Genomic DNA, 18,929 nt, shown 5'->3' on the forward strand with positions numbered 1-18,929 from the left:
CAATATCACTGATGAATATAGATGCAAAAATCCTCAACAAAATACTAGCAAACAGAATCCAACAAAACATTAAAAGGATCATACACCACGATCAAGTGGGATTTATCCCAGGGATGCAAGGATTCTTCAATATACGCAAATCAATCAATGTGATACACCATATTAACAAATTGAAGAATAAAAACCATATGATCATCTCAATAGATGCAGAAAAAGCTTTTGGCAAAATTCAACACCCATTTATGATAAAAACTCTCCAGAAAGTGGGCATAGAGGGAACCTACCTCAACATAATAAAGGCCATATACGACAAACCCACAGCAAACATCATTCTCAATGGTGAAAAACTGAAAGCAATTCCTCTAAGATGAGTAACAAGACAGGGATGTCCACTCTTGCCACTATTGTTCAACACAGTTTTGGAATCCTAGCCATGGTAATCAGAGAAGAAAAATAAAAGGAATACAACTTGGAAAAGAAGAAGTAAAACTGTCACTGTTTGCAGATGACATGATACTATACATAGAAAACCCTAAAGATACCACCAGAAAACTACTAGAACTAATTAATGAATATGGTAAGGTTGTAGGATACAAAATTAATGCACAGAAATCTCTTGCATTCCTATGCACTAACAATGACAGATCAGGAAGAGAAATTAAGGAGACAATCCCATTAACCATTGCAACAAGAAGAATAAAATACCTAGGAGTAAACCTACCTAAGGAGGTAAGACTTGTACTCAGGAAATTATAAGACCCTGATGAAAGAACTCAAAGATGACACAAACAGACGGAGAGATATACCATGTTCTTGGATTGGAAGAATCCACATTGTGAAAATAACTGTACTACCCAAAGCAATCTACAGATTCAATGTAATCCCTATCAAATTACCAATGGCAATTTTTACAGAACTAGAACAAAAACTCTTAAAATTTGTAGGGAGGCACAAAATACCCCACAGAGACAAAGCAATCTTGAGAAAAAAAAACAGAGCTGGAGGAATCAGGCTCTCTGACTTCAGACTATACTACAAAGCTACAGTAATCAAGACAATATGGTACTGGCACAAAAACAGAAATATAGATCAATGGAACAGGATAGAAAGCCCAGAGATAAACCTACGCACCTATGGTCAACTAATCTATGACAAAGGAGGCAAGGATATACAATGGAGAAAAGGCAGTCTTGGTGCTGGTAAAACTGGACAGCTACATGGAAAAGAATGAAATTAGAACACTCCCTAACACCATACATAAAAATAAACTCAAAATGGATTAAAGACCTAAATTTAAGACCGGATACTATAAAACTCTTAGAGGAAAACAGAGGAAGAACACTCTTTGACATAAATCACAGCAAGATCTTTTTTGACCCACTTCCTAGAGTAACGGAAATAAAAACAAAAATAAACACATGGGACCTAATGAAACTTAAAAGCTCTTGTACAGCAAAGGAAACTATAAATAAGACAAAAAGACAACTCTCAGAATGGGAGAAAATATTTGCAAACGAATCAATGGACAAAGGGTTAATCTCCAAAATATATAAACAGCACATGCAGCTCAATATCAAAAAAACAAATAACCCAATCAAAAAATGGGCAGAAGACCTAAACAGAAATGTCTCCAAAGAAGACATGCAGATGTCCAAGAGGCACATGAAAAGCTGCTCAACATCACTAATTATTAGAGAAATGCAAATCAAAACTACTGTGAGGTATCACCTCACACTGGTTAGAATGGGCATCATCAGAAAATCTAGAAACAACAAATGCTGGAGAGGGTGTGGAGAAAAGGGAACCATCCTGCACTGTTGGTGGGAATGTTAACTGATACAGCCACTATGGAGAACAGTATGGAGATTCCTTAAAAAACTAAAAATAGAACTACCATACGACCCAGCAATTCCACTACTGGGCATATACCCAGAGAAAACCGTAATTCAAAAAGACACATGCACCCCAATATTCATTGCAGCACTATTTACAATAGCCAGGTCATGGAAGCAACCTAAATGTCCACTGACAGATGAATGGATAAAGAAGATGTGATACATGTATACAATGGAATATTACTCAGCCATAAAAAGGAATGAAATTGGGTCATTTGCAGAGACATGGATGGACCTAGAGACTGTCATAGAGAGTGAAGTAAGTCAGAAAGAGTAAAACAAATATCGTATATTAACGCATATATGTGGAATCTATAAGAATGGTACAGATGAACCAGTTTGCAAGGCAGAAATAGAGACACAGATGTAGAGAATAAACATGGACACCAAGGGGGTAAGTGGGGTGGGGGGGTGCGATGAATTGGGAGATTGGGATTGACATATATACAGTAATATGTATAAAATAGATAACTAATAAGAACCTGCTGTATAGCACAGGGAACTGTACTTCCCTTTGCTGTATAGTAGAAACTTACACAAGATTGTGAAACAACTATACAACAATTAAAAAAAAAGTCTACTCTCATTCTAATCTTAATTTCCTTTGTCAGTCATCTGTCTTTTTTCTCAGGTTACTTTTAAGATCTTACATTCAGTGTGCTGCACTTTCCTTACAGTGCATGTAAATATTGACTTCTTTGTTATCTATTCTGCTTGATATTTGTTTTGCTTTCTTCTTTGTGAACAGATGTCTGTCACTTATGCTGCAAAAATTTTATCCACTGACTCTTCAGATTTGCATCTCCTCAGTTATCCATTTTTTTCTTCTATGATTCTTTGGGAAAGTTAGTCCTTCTCATTCTGTCTTCCATATCTAACCTCTTTTTAAAAAAATTTTTCCATTTTCTTCTCTTTGTGATGTGCTAGTGGTAATTTTTTCAGATTTGTCTCCCAGTTCACTAATTCTCTCTTCAGATTTGCCTAAACTTCTGTTTTATCCATATGTTAATGTCTTCATTTCAACAACTATTTTTATTTCTAAAAGTTCTTTTTAATTATTTTTCAAAATTGCCGTATAATTTTTTTACAGTTTCTTATTGTTTGTTCACTTTTGGCTCTGTCATTTATTTGTTTAAATATTTTCATATATGGTTAATTTATATTCCTTATCTGATAATTCAAACTCTTAAAGTTATTGATGGTCCAAATCAGGTTTTTATTTTTTAATTTTTTTGGCTAAATCTCATTCTTGGTTTTTTGTTCTTTTTTTTTTTTTTTTTTTAATTTCCCCTTTGTCATTGTTGATCTTTGATAGTTAGCTCATATTTGCTTATCTCAATCTGGGAAAAAACTGGGGTCTAAATTAAGGATACTTTTATTCAGAGAAGATATGCATTTCCCTCTGCTCTGAGACATATTTAGCCTTTTGTGGGGTCCCTGGCTGAATCCAAGCATCTCAAGTTCAGCTCTTCTACCACACTTCTGACCCAAGGCTTGGTCTCCTTGAGCTTTTAGGTGGAGACACTAATAACAGCACTTGTTCTCAGAGCACTCCTTAACTTCAGAGGTGCTCACTACTCTATTTCAGGCAATCATGGGTTTTTTTCCTCTTTGTATATTCTCTTTCCTTCTAGTAAGCTCAAAACTGCAAAGGAAATTACGTTTTTAACTGATTCTAAATGTTTTGTAGTGAGATGGCCCCTCACAGCATCTAGTCCACCATGATATCAAAAGTAGACTTCAAAACACTTTGGCAACTACATATTTGAATATAAACTAGTGACTCTTGCCGATACATCAGATACTGTACTTCAGGAATCCACTTACAATGGTGAACTAATGATGAACTATTTTCTTCTGTTAATTTTTGGTAACTACTTAAAAAAATACTAGAAAAATTATCAAAGCCAGGTAGCCTGTCCCACTTTTTTCTTGCTAACAAACAGATTTTGATTTTACTCAGAGCAAACCAAACACCTCCTGTCTCAGCCTACTTAGCTGCTATGAGGAACCATGTGCTGTAGTTCTAGCCAATGAGATGTAGGTGACAGTCTGCTCTGGGGGCTTCTGGCAAAGCATTTTCTTTCCTAACAAATAGGAAAAGATTTGGCTAGCATCACCCTTCTCCTTCCTCCTGCCTAGAACATAAATATGTTATCTGGAGTTGCGGTAGTCATATTACAACGACAGAGTGACATGCAATGAGAGAAAACCTAGAGAATCAGATACAGTCCTTACATCAGTGAGCTGGTGTTGATTCAGGAGCACCCACCTACTCCTAGTGAAATTTGTTATGTAAGAAAAATCAACCCCTATTTGTTTAAGCCACTATTGATGGGTTTTCTGTTTCTGGCAGCTAAATATAATCCTAACTGACCACACCAATGAAGTAACTTTCAAATCTTTGGAATTAAGTAGTAGTTATTCACTTGGTGTAAGAAGTAAAGTTGGCTAGATCAATTTCAAATTTATAGCTGCCTTAGTCATTTTTCAGAGCTGGTAAATTTCAGGGATGTAAAAAACTATTGTAAGAAGGTATACTGTGAAAATGCAACAAAAATAATACAAATAAAAATATTACAGCAATAAAAGTTTCTCCAGGGAAAATATGGTATCTTTGTCTTGAATAAGCCCCTTCATAGCCTAATATGGAGACCAGTGCCCCAAATAAAAAGGCCTTTAATTAGTACTGAACTGAAAGGAATTGAATTCCCCTAGCACACAACATGGTTTTAACTTTTAAAGGAGTTAACCAACTTTATTTATTTTAAAAAATTAATTAGGGCTTCCCTGGTGGCGCAGTGGTTGAGAATCTGCCTGCTAATGCAGGGGACACGGGTTCGAGCCCTGGTCTGGGAAGATCCCACATGCCGCGGAGCGGCTGGGCCCGTGAGCCACAGCTGCTGAGCCTGCGCGTCTGGAGCCTGTGCCCCGCAACGGGAGAGGCCGCGATAGTGAAAGGCCCGCGCACCGCGATGAAGAGCGGTCCCCGCACCGCAATGAAGAGTGGCCCCCGCTTGCCGCAACTGGAGAAAGCCCTCGCACGAACCGAAGACCCAACACAGCCAAAAATAAATAAATAAATATTTTAAAAAAAAAATTAATTAATTTATTTTTATTTATTTATTTTTGGCTGCGTTGGGCTTTCGTTGCTGTGCGCAAGCTTTCTCTAGTTGTGGCGAGTGGGGGCCACTCTTCACTACTGTGCGTGGGCTTCTCATTGCGGTGGCTTCTCCCATTGCAGAGCATGGGCTCTAGACACACGGGCTTCAGTAGTTGTGGCTCGCGGGCTCCAGAGCGCAGGCTCAGTAGTTGTGGCGCCCGGGCTTAGTTGCTCCGCGGCATGTGGGATCTTCCCAGACCAGGGATCGAACCCGTGTCCTCTGCATTGGCAGGCGGATTCTTAACCACTGCACCACCAGGGAAGCCTAACCAACTTCATTTAATTACTGTTCTCAGGTCAAATTTTATTAATAAATGTTATAAAATAATTATTAGCAAGAGATAACATATTGTACATTTTAAGTCAGAAGAGGCAACACAAAGCCTGCAAATACACTGCTTCATAAACTATTTCAGAGTATACTTTTCCTACCTCCATGACAATGATAAAAGCCAGCTTGGCTGCGATCACATGCCAATAATAGATGTTGTGTTTATACTCTTGTGGGTGTCCAGGAGGGTACCGGAAATCACGATACCTGGAAATGAGATGGAGACATTTCAGGAGATAATTCTTTTTGATCAAATGCTGTAAACAAGGGTGCATTAAAAAAGGTCATACTTCATGCAACACTCTTTTAAATTGGACATCATATAAATTTTCTCTAAGAGTGTTTGTTTGTTTTTTGGCCACGCCACATGGCATGGCTTGCGGGATCTCAGTTCCCTGACCAGGGACTGAACCCGGGACCACGGAAGTGAAAGCCTGGAATCCTGACTACTAGGCCAGCAGGGAACTCCCAAGTTTTCTCCAAGAGTTTAATTTGATGACAAAACCCTGAAATAACTATTCCAGTAATACTTCATTTAACTTACAAGAGGAAGATGATGGTAATGATGGATTCCATCTTTGTAAAAAAGAAAAATATCTTAAATTTTATCCCTGCTTCCTCGAAAGAGTATAACTAAAACAAGTTAGCATATTTTCAGAAACATGCTTATAAATTTATTTATATTATGGTGTCATCAGGGTTCACTCAACTATGGGGCTATCTATCTCTACAGAGAATACTAACCTACTTTTTATAATTTTCTTACTTAATTTCCTTGTTGTCAGACATCATATGCTACTGCTGTTAGTGTATTTCCCTCAGGTAGCACATCTCTCATTTTCTGCCTGTAACCTATTAGACCTAGTTTAATTCCTCTTTAGAACTATGTAAAGTAAGAGTAACCAGATTCAATGAGGGATTCTGAAGAGGCTTTACTATGTGTAACTTGGAAACATTTATCTGGGGCTTATCTCTGGTTTCTTGGTTGTGTTGTTGAGAATGTGAATCAGAGAAGGCTTTGAGGAGTTGAACTAAATGAATTTTAAAGCCTCCTTTAGGTTTAAGACTTTGAAAAAAAAAACACACACACACACAACTCTACGACATGCAGTCAACAAACTTTTCAGTTAGTAACTTAGTTAACAAAACTAAGTGTACACTGTCCACAGTTGATCTTACCAGCCATTAATATTAGTGCAGAGAGCTTTGGAACACTTTTAGAGAACACTGTTAGGCCAGGCTGAGGTATTTATTTTTGTCTTTGTGTTGCTTTGTTAAGTGATGGTACATACTACTTTGTCATCATTCAGTACCGTCAGGTTGTGCTTGAATAACACATTAGTCATAACAACTGAATTATCTTGCTTTTTGGAACTCTTAGAGTTTCTTCAGTTCTAAGATATAGGACTTTCCCCCTGGATCAGTCTTCCTGTAATCATTTGAAACTCTCATTTAAAAATCTTGCCTTATGGTTTGGCTTGAAAGTTCTAACCCTAGTCTGTATTAACTTTTATATCCCATCCTTTTTAAAGTCTGACTGAAAAGAAAGCTAGGAAAAAAACATCTTTAGCAATTTTATTTAAATGATACCAAATAGAATTATATTACAATAAAAGTCCTTTAAAAGATGAAGCGCATTTTTAAACACTTATAAGCAGAACTTGCCTGCATGTGGTATAGTCACCAAGCTCAGTGTACGGATTTTCCTTGCTTTTGCTTTTAAAGTCGGCAATGTTGAAGTAGGAGAGAGTGTTGTTGATGTATCCCTCCATGGTGTAATGTGGGTGGTCCCCATAGGGCGGGACGGAGAAGGACCAGTAATACACCAGGCGGGGGATCATGTCTGATGTGAAAGCAATGATCATGGCCTATGTTGGGAAGAAAACAGTAAAGGGGGTATTAATTGAGAGCCTTTATAGCTAAGGTTAACCGACATGCCAGAATTACATTTTCATCAGTTGATTTATTTTTTTAAATTAAAGACTCAGAAACCTTAATTCTTTCCTGTCAAATGGATATAGGTAGTGAGTATCCTAAAGTCTTTGAGCAGCTGCTTTAAAGTAAAATAGTTCTTTTGCTTTTGGTCTTTAAGGGAATGTCCAGAAGTCCACCTGCAGTTCAAAAGCAAAGGCCTGATAGTTGCCTATTATGTGTCTTAAGTACAGTAAGAATAATTGTAGACTAGGGTATTGTGGACAACTCAAGAGCTGCTTGCATGTTATTTATAAATTATATTTTTAAAAATTAGAATATAATGAAATTCAATCAACCTTGGAGCACTATTTGATATAATTTAATCTTTTATGATTTAGAAGGCCCTTTTGTATGCGTCATACTAAGGTCAATATTATGAAAATAGGTTGGCTTTATATGATTCCTTTGTAGATAAATAAATGAGAAAAAGCTACTTTTTTATCACTTACCTCTTAAAAATAGAATACTAACTACATAATATCTATTTTCCTTCAAATTCATACTTTTTCCCTATAGTATCTTGACTTGTTTAGACAAGTCAACCCATAGTCTGATTTAAACTCTCAGTATATACTTATGTCTGTTGCTTTATTAGACAGCAAGAACTCTGTTACTTTAATAAAATGTAGTAACAAGAAAGTGTATTGGGATCGTTCTATTCATACAGTCAAGCAATGATATCTATTTTGTTAGACCTAGTGTCTAAGCCTCTAAACTTCCAAAAGGTTAAATAGATAGAGTTAAAAACACTGTAAGTTATCAAATAACATAAAGAGAGTTTAGTGTGTTCCCAGATTAAAGAAATAAATATGGGTCAGTTTTAAACCGGAGTCTACGCCAGGCAGACATTTATTAGGATCTAAAGCTATTATGAATTACATGAATTTTCTCCAAAATTCTTTAATTTGGGCTTTAATCTCTCAATGTGTAAAACTGGTTTGAAGGAAGGAGAAAGTAAAGAATATTCTTCAATCCAAATTCTATGTGAATAAACAAAGCTAAATGTTTCGGTCATTTACTGAAGCAGAAGAAGAAAAGACATGTTTTTTGCACAACACGATTTTAATAGTATTCATCTGAACATATGGTTTAGACACAGTGAGACCACAGGCCAATAAACAAGGTCTCAGGTAAAGCAAGAAAAACAACTGAGGGGCTTTTCTACTGCAAAACTCCCCCCCCCACCCGCCACTAGAACCAGCTTTGTCATTTCCTCTGACGTGGAGTCTCTTTGGGTGTGTGTAGGCTTGCCTGTCGGTGGTGGTAGTGGTGGTGGTGAAGGACAAGAATATTTTACTTTTCCTAGATTTCAATAGATTAAAATTTCCTGTTATCATTTAACTCAACTTTAGCTTTTTATAGAATCACCTGCAGATGTGCTTCAAAAAGCTACAAAAATTCCAACAAGGAAGATAATTCTATTGCCTTCTGACAAGATACTTTTTCCTCCTGAACTGAGCTGCTTTGAGACACACTGCAAGAGTACAAATAAATGCAGTGTGCTTCATTTCCCATGCTGTCCCAAACACAATTTTCCATTTATATCAAAATAAATTAAAATGGGTCTTCAATAGCAGATGCTCTGGCATGATACAACAATGTCAATTAAGCTTATTTATTGAACCAGCGGCTTTAGAATGAATGATTTTATACCAGACTCCTGCCTGATGCCCTTTCATATCCCTGGTGCCTGTTCTCTTCTTCCTGCTTCCTAAAAGTTCTCCTATTATGGGAAGCTAGCTATTGTTGTGCACATGAGATTGGGAAGGCACAAATTAGGTATGTGAGGGGATAATATACATGTTTAACTCTTGCAGAATTATACGCAAACATAAAGAGCTGCATCTTGGAAGCTGCCACAAATTTTAATATGGAAAAAAGGATTGTCCATAGTTCAATAGATGATCGAATAAGCAATTTTTCTAGGGCATAATAAAACAATGCCCGAGTTATAAGAAAAAACATCTACTGGATGAGAACCAGTAGCACCAATTAGTGGGCGTGTGTGTGCCTGTGTGTGCACACACACATGCGCGTAGAGCCGTCTTAGAGACACAGCCAATACTCCATCTGCGCTAATGGCGTAGAGCCATGCTGCGGGGACGAGGAAAAGGTGCCTCATACAATCAGACCAGGACGCTTGAGTAATGGCGAGTAGGAGTCAATTGAATTTTCTGGTTTGCTGAAGGTCAAACAAAAATGCTTTTAGTTTCAAACCTTGTTGCTAAAAATTGCAAGCACACAAAAGTCCACGTTCCTGCCTGGCTTCGTGTCGTATAGCATATTGAACATGACAGATTCGTACTTTTATGACTGTGGAGCTTGAAAGGCCTCGCTGTCATATTTCTGAACGTCAGCCTCCGTTTCGCAGTGCAGTGGATGCTGAAGGTGGGGGCTATCTGGGTGTGTGGAAACCGACATAATCTAGTGGTTGTTTTGTGTGTGATTTGCTAACTTTCTCCAAAAAGGAGGGACAGCATGCAATCCAGACAAATTGAGGGTTCCTGGGGGGGGGGGGTGACAGCTGGGTTCCAGATAACTTGTCTTATTGTGTAAAACTGTGACCATGGTCCAGACAGTGACGCACTGTAAAATTCTTGTGCCTCTAGTTTTGACACCTGGCAAGGTCTACATTGTCACTGTAAATGATGATGTGTAATCAAGATGATAACAAAGCAGCTGCTAACATTCCGTGAGGACCAGGCTCTGTGCATTCCATGCATTAACTCACTGAACTCCCTAAGCCTCCTTTGTGGTATATAATAGTCTGAAAATACGTGATAGGGAATTACTCGATTTACAAACGATAAAATGAAGCTCTGAAGGGTTAAGGCTTGGCCCAAGATCGTGCAGTTGGGAAGCTGCAGTGCTGGGAGCCGTGGCTCAGGCACTGCCCCACTCTGTTCTGTTTCTACAAGTGCTCGTGGGAAAAGGTGGCGGATGCAGGGTAAGTGTGACTTAAGAAGTTGTTAAAACTGGAATATCACTTCGCTGGGGACTGAAACCTGGGACTGAAATTGGCAGTGAAATAAGGGAGGAAATAGCCCTGGTTGTACGGGCGTTTCTAGGGAAGGCGGTTCCCTGATGGGCTGGCATGGGAATTGCTCTGCTTGCCCGCTACCTGTTGGCCGGTGAGGGCAGGGGTGGGGAAGGAGAGAGACTGTTCAGACTGGTCCATAATCGGTACAGGTTGTAAACAACTGCGTTCTATTCCCTCATCACTCAGACACATTCAGGGCATGAGGATGCTTAGCTAATGACCAACAGTGGGTAGGAAAGACCACGGGTGGTGTGAGGAGAGACGAGACGTGCCCTAAGTCTGCCTCCTCAAGGAACCTCTGCCCCTGGGCACGAGGAAGGCAAGGAATGGCTGGGAATGCACAAAGCGTTTATACTTCATCATCAAATAGTTCCTATTTTAAATTCGTCGTCTGGAATATACAGTAAAATGTGGTGGCATGATTGTTCTTATTTTAGGGTCTTCAAACTCTAAATGGACAGATTTCTATCTCCATTATAAAAGCACTGTTGGGTAACTCCTTTTACAGTCATGTGAGGATTAAAAGAGTTAGTACTTACCGTTCATACTACTACCATGTTTCTATTGAATAAACACTAGCAAATGAGCGACAGTAGCTTAATGGTCACTATTCTTAGCAACTGCCTCTGTAAGAGGTCTTGTAATTCACCAGTAATAATACGTAATGTACAACAGGCAAAATACATTAAAAAATAACGATTACAGTTATAGCAACTATGTTGTTTATATGAATGACAGTATTAGCATCTTCCTCCCACATTATGAAATACCCAACACTGGATTCCTTAGGAAGCAACCCTAATGCATTTTTGGACTTTGCAAGGTCTTCACCCTGTGAAGCCTATTTACTCACATTGGTCACCACAGCCATAATTGCTATTCCTTGCATGATGGGCTGCCATGCTCCGATGTCCTGGGCTTTTTCTGGCATCATGCGTCTATACTGGGTAGTCAGTTTCCACGCGTCCACTCTTATTTCCAATATATTGTTCACCAGAGCCAACAGAGGGGCCAGTGGAAAAGAGGCCACAAATAAGGTGACGAACCCAAACTGAATAACTGTCAATGGAATGGACACACATCACGGAGTGGTGGATGGATATGCAAGGACAACACACATTCCTTTACTCTCGTTAAGAAAGAGAAAGGCAAGCAGTGAGCTAAATCCCAAAGAGAAAAGACATTCGTGGTAATAATAATGTTCAACAGTGAAAGAATCCAAACAGAAGACAAATATAAAACCTCTGGAAAGAAGACAAATTAGAGCCTGTTTCTTTCACATATATACACTTAATAGGAATAACATATTTAAAAATCTTTAATCAACCATAGTTATTTGCTAGTAATAAACTTGGGACACTCTAAGCATATTATTCATTCTCAGTGTAGAAATAATAGAATGTTGGAAGAGGATCTGTGATTTAAGGTTAAAAAAAAAAGAACAGGAATATTGTGGAAATACCTAACAAGCTAAAAAGAAATAAGAAATGTACCAAATGTAAATTTGGGAAGCCTGTGTTTGGAGAATGCTGGAGGAAATACGCTGAAAATAAGCAAAATGAACAAGCTCCCCTGAGTCTGTGAATGCAAGTGCAGCACATTCAGAGAATTTGGGATATTATTACAAATCATGGAAATGTAATGCAGTAAGTGTCTTAATAAGTCAAAATATAATCCTTTTCCAGGAACTTTTGTTTTGATATTGTTGCAGTCTATATGGTCACAGTAAGTCAAAATTGGGGTGGTGGCTTAGAAGTTCTTTTCCTTTGTCTGTGATTTATGTGGCTTTGCTATAGATGGGGCAGCAGAGATCTGGGGGAAGCTGTACCACGGGAAGGTACGGTTAGCTATGATAAGGCCAGAGATCTAAAAAAGTTTCACACCCTTCTCTCCTAACTGGCAGACCTTTCAAGTGAACTAGCTAGCATAGGGATATAACTAAGACAGTGGATCAGAGGAAAATTTACAGGCCCTTTAGGGCTATTGCTCAGCCAAGGGGCAGGGATCACTCTGGCCCGGAAGGGCAAGACTCTGGAGGCGGTGGCTGGGTAGGAGGAGCTGGCAATTGCTTCTGATATGAGAGGCCAGAAAGTGTCGCAGAAAAGCAGTCAGGGTTGGAAAGATCTGGCCAGTCTACAGGCCAGGCAGGAGCCGCTGTGTTCAGGGAAATCACACAGGCAAGGACCAGAGTTCGTGACGTTATAGAGTCAGCAGCATGTCACCGAGCAGTGATGTCAACATCTGTGTCCATGAGTCACCCAACCCTAAATGAACTCATCCGCCTCCAGGGGCCAGGCAAGCAACAGAAATGTGTGGAATGGGTACAGTAACTGGCGAACTGGCAAGCGGATGTCCTAATGGAAGGGACTGCTCAGAGGCACCGTATTGGAACGAGGGCCCAATGCTGCCAGATCTCCTTACTATTCAAGAGAAGCCAGAAATTAGGACTTTATTAGCAGTAAAGCCAGTTAAAAATCCAGAGGAGAAAAGATACCATTCATAATGACAACAAAGGCACAGACTATTTAGAAATAAATTAGTGAGAAATGTTAAGATGGTTATGATAATTGACTTAAAAAAATAAAGAAAAACAAATAATGATGAATGAATGGATGCACCATACTGTTAACTGGGAAGACTCAAGTTTGGGGACATGTCAGATTTTTTTCTCCAAAATAAAGTTTAGAATTTGAATGCAAATTTAGTTAATAATCCCAAATGGATTTAAGAAAAAAAGCTGAAAGGTGATGCTAAAGTTCTTCAAGAAATATATACAAGTACACAAGTGAAATAATGAGGAGGGATGTTTAAAGTGACAGTGTTAGGGATATTTCTGAAAAAGGATAAAATGGGACCAGCTCTAAGAGATATTAATGTGTATTATATTGCTATGGTAACAGTTCAGAACTAGTGCATTAATAGAGAGTATGAATTAAATAGATTTCAAGAACAGATGCAGATATTCATGGGATTTTAGTATATTATAAAAATGATGTTTCAAATCAGTGGATTCAAGTATTGGAGTAATTAGCTAAATCATTAGAAGAACTGGTATGGAGACCTCACTTTTGATATCAAAATAAATTCGATGGATTAAACATTTTTAATTAAAAAATAAAGCACCAGAAAAAAACCAGCATGGTATAATCTGCTCTGATATTCAAGTGAGAAGAACTTTCTAAACAACTTTTGAAACCAAGAACAACAACAAAGGCCTATCAACTCAGCAAGGCAAAAAACATCCATTGTAAAAACAAAAACAACCCTTGCCTGAAACTTTCTCATGACCCTGAATTGCTCTCTGATACTTTCTATGCTTTCTTCTTTAAAGTCAAGTTTCTTGAAGAAGTACCTGTGCTGATTATCTCTCCATCACTCAAAGCTCTGCATCCTCTGTGGCCCTCACCACTGCACTGAAACTCGTCTTGCTAACTCTGTTGGTGGCTGCGCGTGCCAAAGCCAGTGTACGTTTTCAGTCCTTGTTTATTTGATTACTAGGCAGCTTTTCCCCGCAGTGCCCTCCCCACCCCCACCCCCGCCCCCTGCCGGCAGCTTTTGATATGGCCAAATATTTTCCTCTCTGTGGAATGTTTTTCCCCCTTGATTTTTGTTTACTTGAATAGTTTTAAAAAGCCATGGTAGAAGTGTGTGTGTACACACATATACACACACACACACACACACACACACAGAGATATAAATTTTTAAAGATATCTAACTATAGTGCTTCTTGTATTTTTTCCCACAGTCCCGGCAATTAAGGGGACTTTATTTATTCGCTCTTGTTTTTTTGCCTCCCCCTCTCCCTTTTCATTATGCTCCTTTTAGTCAATATTCAAATCCCTTTCAAGCAAGGTGATAGCCTTCTCTGCTAGTTTTCTCCCAACTGTTCTGCTATTCTTCTTTCTCTTTGCGGATTTTTCTTCTCCCATTTACCCTTTAAACGCCCCTTTTCCCCAGGGCCTCATCATCAATTCTCTGCCTGGCAATGCCCGAATCACCCCCATGGTCTCACCCGCAGCTCCTCTGAGTTCCCAACTGGCAAATCCAATTTAATAACAGACCTCGCCTCTCAGATGTCTCATAGACACCTCACACTCAAAATATCCAACACAGAACCATGTTTTCAAAACCAACCCCTCTCCTTATATTCCACCCTGCATATTCACTCTCCTAGAAGTTATCTTAACAGTTCTATTCCTCACCTGCCATTCTAGTCATCTCTTTAACACCTATCTAATCTGTCTCCTTTTCCTCAGCCCATAGCCCCTATGTAGGTGCTTATCCCTTGTTGTGTGGGTTACCCGGTGTAGCCCCCTGAAATACCCTCTCCCCACCAAATGCAGGCCCCAACCAAAATATTATCTTCATTCTGCTGCCAGAATAATCTGATCTTCTTTGACATAAACACTATGCAATTCTCTTGCTTACAAATATTCCAAGGTATCCCTATTTCTTTAAGGATAAGTTCAAGTCTCCTGGTTAAGCACACAAGACCCATCATGATATAGCCCTTGCTTACCTGATATTCCCACCTACGGATCCTTTGTTCTAGCCATACTTTGTTTACTTGCCATTCTCTGAACTGGCCAAGCTGTTTCATGCCCTTGTACTTGAAACTGCACCCATCTCTCTGCGTGAAATGTCCATTACCTCTATCACACTTTAGATAGCTACCTTCCATTCACCCTTCAACATCCAGTTTAAATATCACCTGCTCTAGGAAGTCTGATTTGTGTTCACCTGCTTAGCAATCCACCAAGTACTCACCATCCATTGCTTGGCCCTGGGAGGCCAGATACCAAGTCTTACTTTTCTTGGTATCCCCAGCAATTGATACAGTGTTTGGCAAAGCAGTTGCTCAATCGTTGTTAGATGGATGGATGAATGAATGAGTAAAGAGATGAGAGGCCTACAAATCCTCCCCAGTCACCTAGTTGCCATTTTGGAAAGTTCATCCTGCAAAGATGAGGAAATGTCAATGCAGGTGGTGGGAAGAAACAGAGCAGAGATGGGGGAGTCGGGGAAGACAGGCCTGGTCCTGGAGAGTGCAGAGAAGGCCTGAGAGGGTGTAGCACTGGAGAGAGAGGGAAAGAGAGGGGCAGGTGCAAGGAGATGTTGAAGAACAAGTGGTATTAATTACAGTAAATTAAATGGAGAAAATTATATATGAAGGTAAGATCAAGTGAACATGCAAGGGTGAAAGAGGCAGTACCAGAGACAAGCAGGGCCCACTTCATCACTTTACTGCATTTCATCTGTAGCACCCGCCCACTGGGAAGGCATCATCAAGTTCTCGAGAGACAGCTGTTTGTGCTGTACGGTGTTCTAAGTACAAAACGGTATCCTGTGGCTTTTCAGATTTTAAGACTGACAGACTATTTCTCTTAGGTCCCAAGTCTGAGTTCTCAGAAGTCAGGACCATTCACCTGGGGAGGCAATTTTGGTTTACAACCCAGGCTCACTCTAATAATCTCAAAGGATGGTGGGGAATTCACTAAACAAAATAAAGAAATTTCACTCAAAACACATATGCCTCTACAGAACCTGGCGGGGGCCGCTGGGGCAATGCCACTGTAAACTCAACTAACAGTTGTATTTGGGTGTGTTGGGACTCCAAGCTCAAGTCACTTGAATATTTCTGACGGTCCAGGCAGTGGTGTCCCAGCTGAGGACTGAAAGATGCAAAGGCCTGAGTGCTAACCTCCAACAGGACCAGTCTAGCCAGGGAGAGAGGCATGCACACAATCACATACTATCAAGACAAGAGTCAAGTGCTATTGATGCCTACAGAAGAAAGCAGAAACTCTGTGTGAAAAGTTGAGGGTTCCTGCTGAGGCTGGGTAGGAACTCTTCCAGGTAGAAAAGGAGGGAAAGGGTTTTCAGGCAGAGGGGAGTTGGAGTTCCCTCCATGGGGCAGAGGGGACCAGAGCTGGTGGCTGGGCGCGTGGCCTAACTAAGCAAGGGTGGGGGGCTCCAGTGCTGTCTGTCAGAAGATGTTTCCCTTCAGTAGCCAAGATGCATAATTAAAAAGGTAGATGGTGCTGTCATTAATGAATACAGGGAAAATTGGAAGGAGGAAACTGTGGGGATGAGCTCACCCCCAAAGGCACTCTATGTTTATTTTAGAGGAACAAAAATAATTCAAAAGGCATTTGGAAATTCTATCTCCCACAAACCAGAAGAACAAAACATACATTTCACTCTGGTGTTGAATACAGAATAACAGACTGCCTACTCTCAGAAACTGATTAATTTTTCTAATTCATTAAGGATTATTTGGATAATAGGAAAACAATTTAATAAATCTAAAAAACTGGGGGAGGGATAAATTAGGAGTTTGGGATTAGCAGATAAAAACTATTATATATAAAATAGATAAACAACAAGGTCCTACTGTATAGCACAAGAACTATATTCAATATCCTGTAATAAACCATAATGGAAAAGAAAAAAAAATTTTTAATTTCTCTATAACCACTGCTTTCCATCCTTTCTTATAGGGTAGGGTGAGGCTGAATTATTATTTTATTATTATTATTTTAAAATATAGTTCCCTGTGCTAAAGAGTAGGACCTTGTTGTTTATTTTATATAAAGTATCAATAGTATGGATCTGTTAATCCCAAACTCCTAATTTATCCTTCCCCCCCTTTCCTCTTTGGTAACCATAATTTTGTTTTCTATGTCTGTGAGTCTGTTTCTGTCTTGTAAGTAAGTTCATTTGTATCATCTTTCTAGATTCTACATATAAGTGATATCACATGATATTTGTCTTTCTCCGTCTGACTTATTTCACTTAGTCTGATAATCTCTAGGTCCATCCGTGTGAGGCCAAATTATTTAGTTGGTAATTATTTTAATGAGACTATGAAATTCTACAAGTCCTATCAATTTCTCCCCAAAGCATGACCATATAACTTTTCCTTTCAATACCATTTATTTGTCTAACTACAGAAAAAATAACTTTTCCAAGTTTTTTTTTTGTGTTAAAATAAATGATATTCTGTCCCAGAATGCTGTTATTATTAATGCTGATAATAGCTCCAATAAGAAATATTTACAATTATGACTCATTTTGGAATAACAGGTAATTGTCTTGTAGTTCTTTTGAAAATAAACAGAATAAATAAATAAACATAGCTTCTACATTATTTACCACAGCTACACCCTTAATGGAACCTGGTCACGAAACATAACAAAAGCAAAAATGAAATTCAAATCAGACTCCTGGCCGCAAAGCATTGTTGACTGAAGAAGCTACAAGATGAACCTTTCACTCACTGAAGGAAGCAGGTGCGTTTCCATGTATAATGTATATTTTTAAAAGCAATTATTTTATATATAGAATGTGATTTAATAAAAACCTCCCTCTATCTGCAGACTGACAAACAGGAACCACAAAGGGGTGTCTCTACAAATACACAAACCCCCATGCGTAAATGCAAAGCCTGTCAAAATCCTTTCCTGTTCTCCTAAAAAACTGTAATTCAACGCAGTGGTGAGCTGAAAGGGCACAGATACAAAACATGTCTATTGTTAGCCTTCTATTAGATAAAAGTGTGTCATGCATAATAGAAAAGATGGTGTTTCCTATGGAAATCTATTTTGAGATGCATCCATTTAAAGGCAACTGAGAGCTCAAAATCAAGTTCAACTGAAGAGAAACAGAGCCCAAGCAAATACTACAGAAATGGACAAAGACATTCGAGAAGGAGGGGGGGACCTGTGCTAAATCTTAATTCCAGACCAGCAAAATAGTTCCGAATTCAAGCCAGTGATTTGCCCTGAGGTCACTCAAGGAACCAGGCAGAAACCACTGGCCAGAAGACATAGATATAACGTCAAAGGCAAGTGTGAGACATGGAGGGTGGGGGGGACCCTGTGACTCTTGCTCCCACGGGCTTTCTGCACAGGCTTGCTTATACGACTCTGTTCAGAAGGGTATTGACCAGCAGCTGTGCTGCATGGACTCCAGCCCAGGCTGTGTCACATCTAATAACAGCTCTGAGTTCATTCTTAGACAACATGGTTAGAATCCTCCAACAATCAATGGTGAAGACATACCTCGATGAATATTCCATTTCATTGCTGGGTAATAAATCTTCAGCTCTGTACAACATCAGTGTTGACAAAGATACACACAGTCACCTTATTTGAAAGCCTGATTGTATAATTTTATCGAGGGGAGAAAAACGGACTCCATTTCAATAGGCTAGATAATTATCTGGCTCTAGAATTGATACTTTGGGGATCCAAAACATGTTCCAATATAATTCATATCACCCAAAATCTCACGAGTGACTTACTCATTTCAAGGTATTCATAAAATAACCCCAGTTTGCCCATGGGCTGCAGATGGTAGTCCTGTTCCCATCGTGGGGTTTTCTTTTCTGCTCCCGAAACTGTGCGACACCGTCCAATTAGATTCATGACCCAGCTGCCAAAAAAGATCAAATTATCAATCAGAATATTGTCAGACCAAGGGCATAAAAGTATTACTGATATTTCGAGCTGAACACATCAT

At 39.2% G+C, this 18,929-nt stretch overlaps 1 protein-coding gene across 2 annotated transcripts in view; it reads right to left on the reverse strand.

Moving 5' to 3' along the window:
- The window catches only part of ANO6 (anoctamin 6), a 209,948-nt gene that overhangs the window by 7,451 nt on the left and 183,568 nt on the right, over nucleotides 1-18,929 (reverse strand). For both annotated transcript variants that reach the window (XM_057556242.1, XM_057556243.1), the window contains 4 exons: nucleotides 18,712-18,842; nucleotides 11,257-11,462; nucleotides 7,055-7,257; nucleotides 5,491-5,596 (listed from right to left, as the gene is read on the reverse strand). In XM_057556242.1, the coding sequence (XP_057412225.1) occupies nucleotides 5,491-5,596; nucleotides 7,055-7,257; nucleotides 11,257-11,462; nucleotides 18,712-18,842 (646 nt within the window). The remainder of the gene's footprint in view (nucleotides 1-5,490; nucleotides 5,597-7,054; nucleotides 7,258-11,256; nucleotides 11,463-18,711; nucleotides 18,843-18,929) is intronic.

This window comes from Balaenoptera acutorostrata, chromosome 11 (genome assembly GCF_949987535.1).
Source record: "Balaenoptera acutorostrata chromosome 11, mBalAcu1.1, whole genome shotgun sequence".
Lineage (NCBI taxonomy): Eukaryota > Metazoa > Chordata > Mammalia > Artiodactyla > Balaenopteridae > Balaenoptera > Balaenoptera acutorostrata.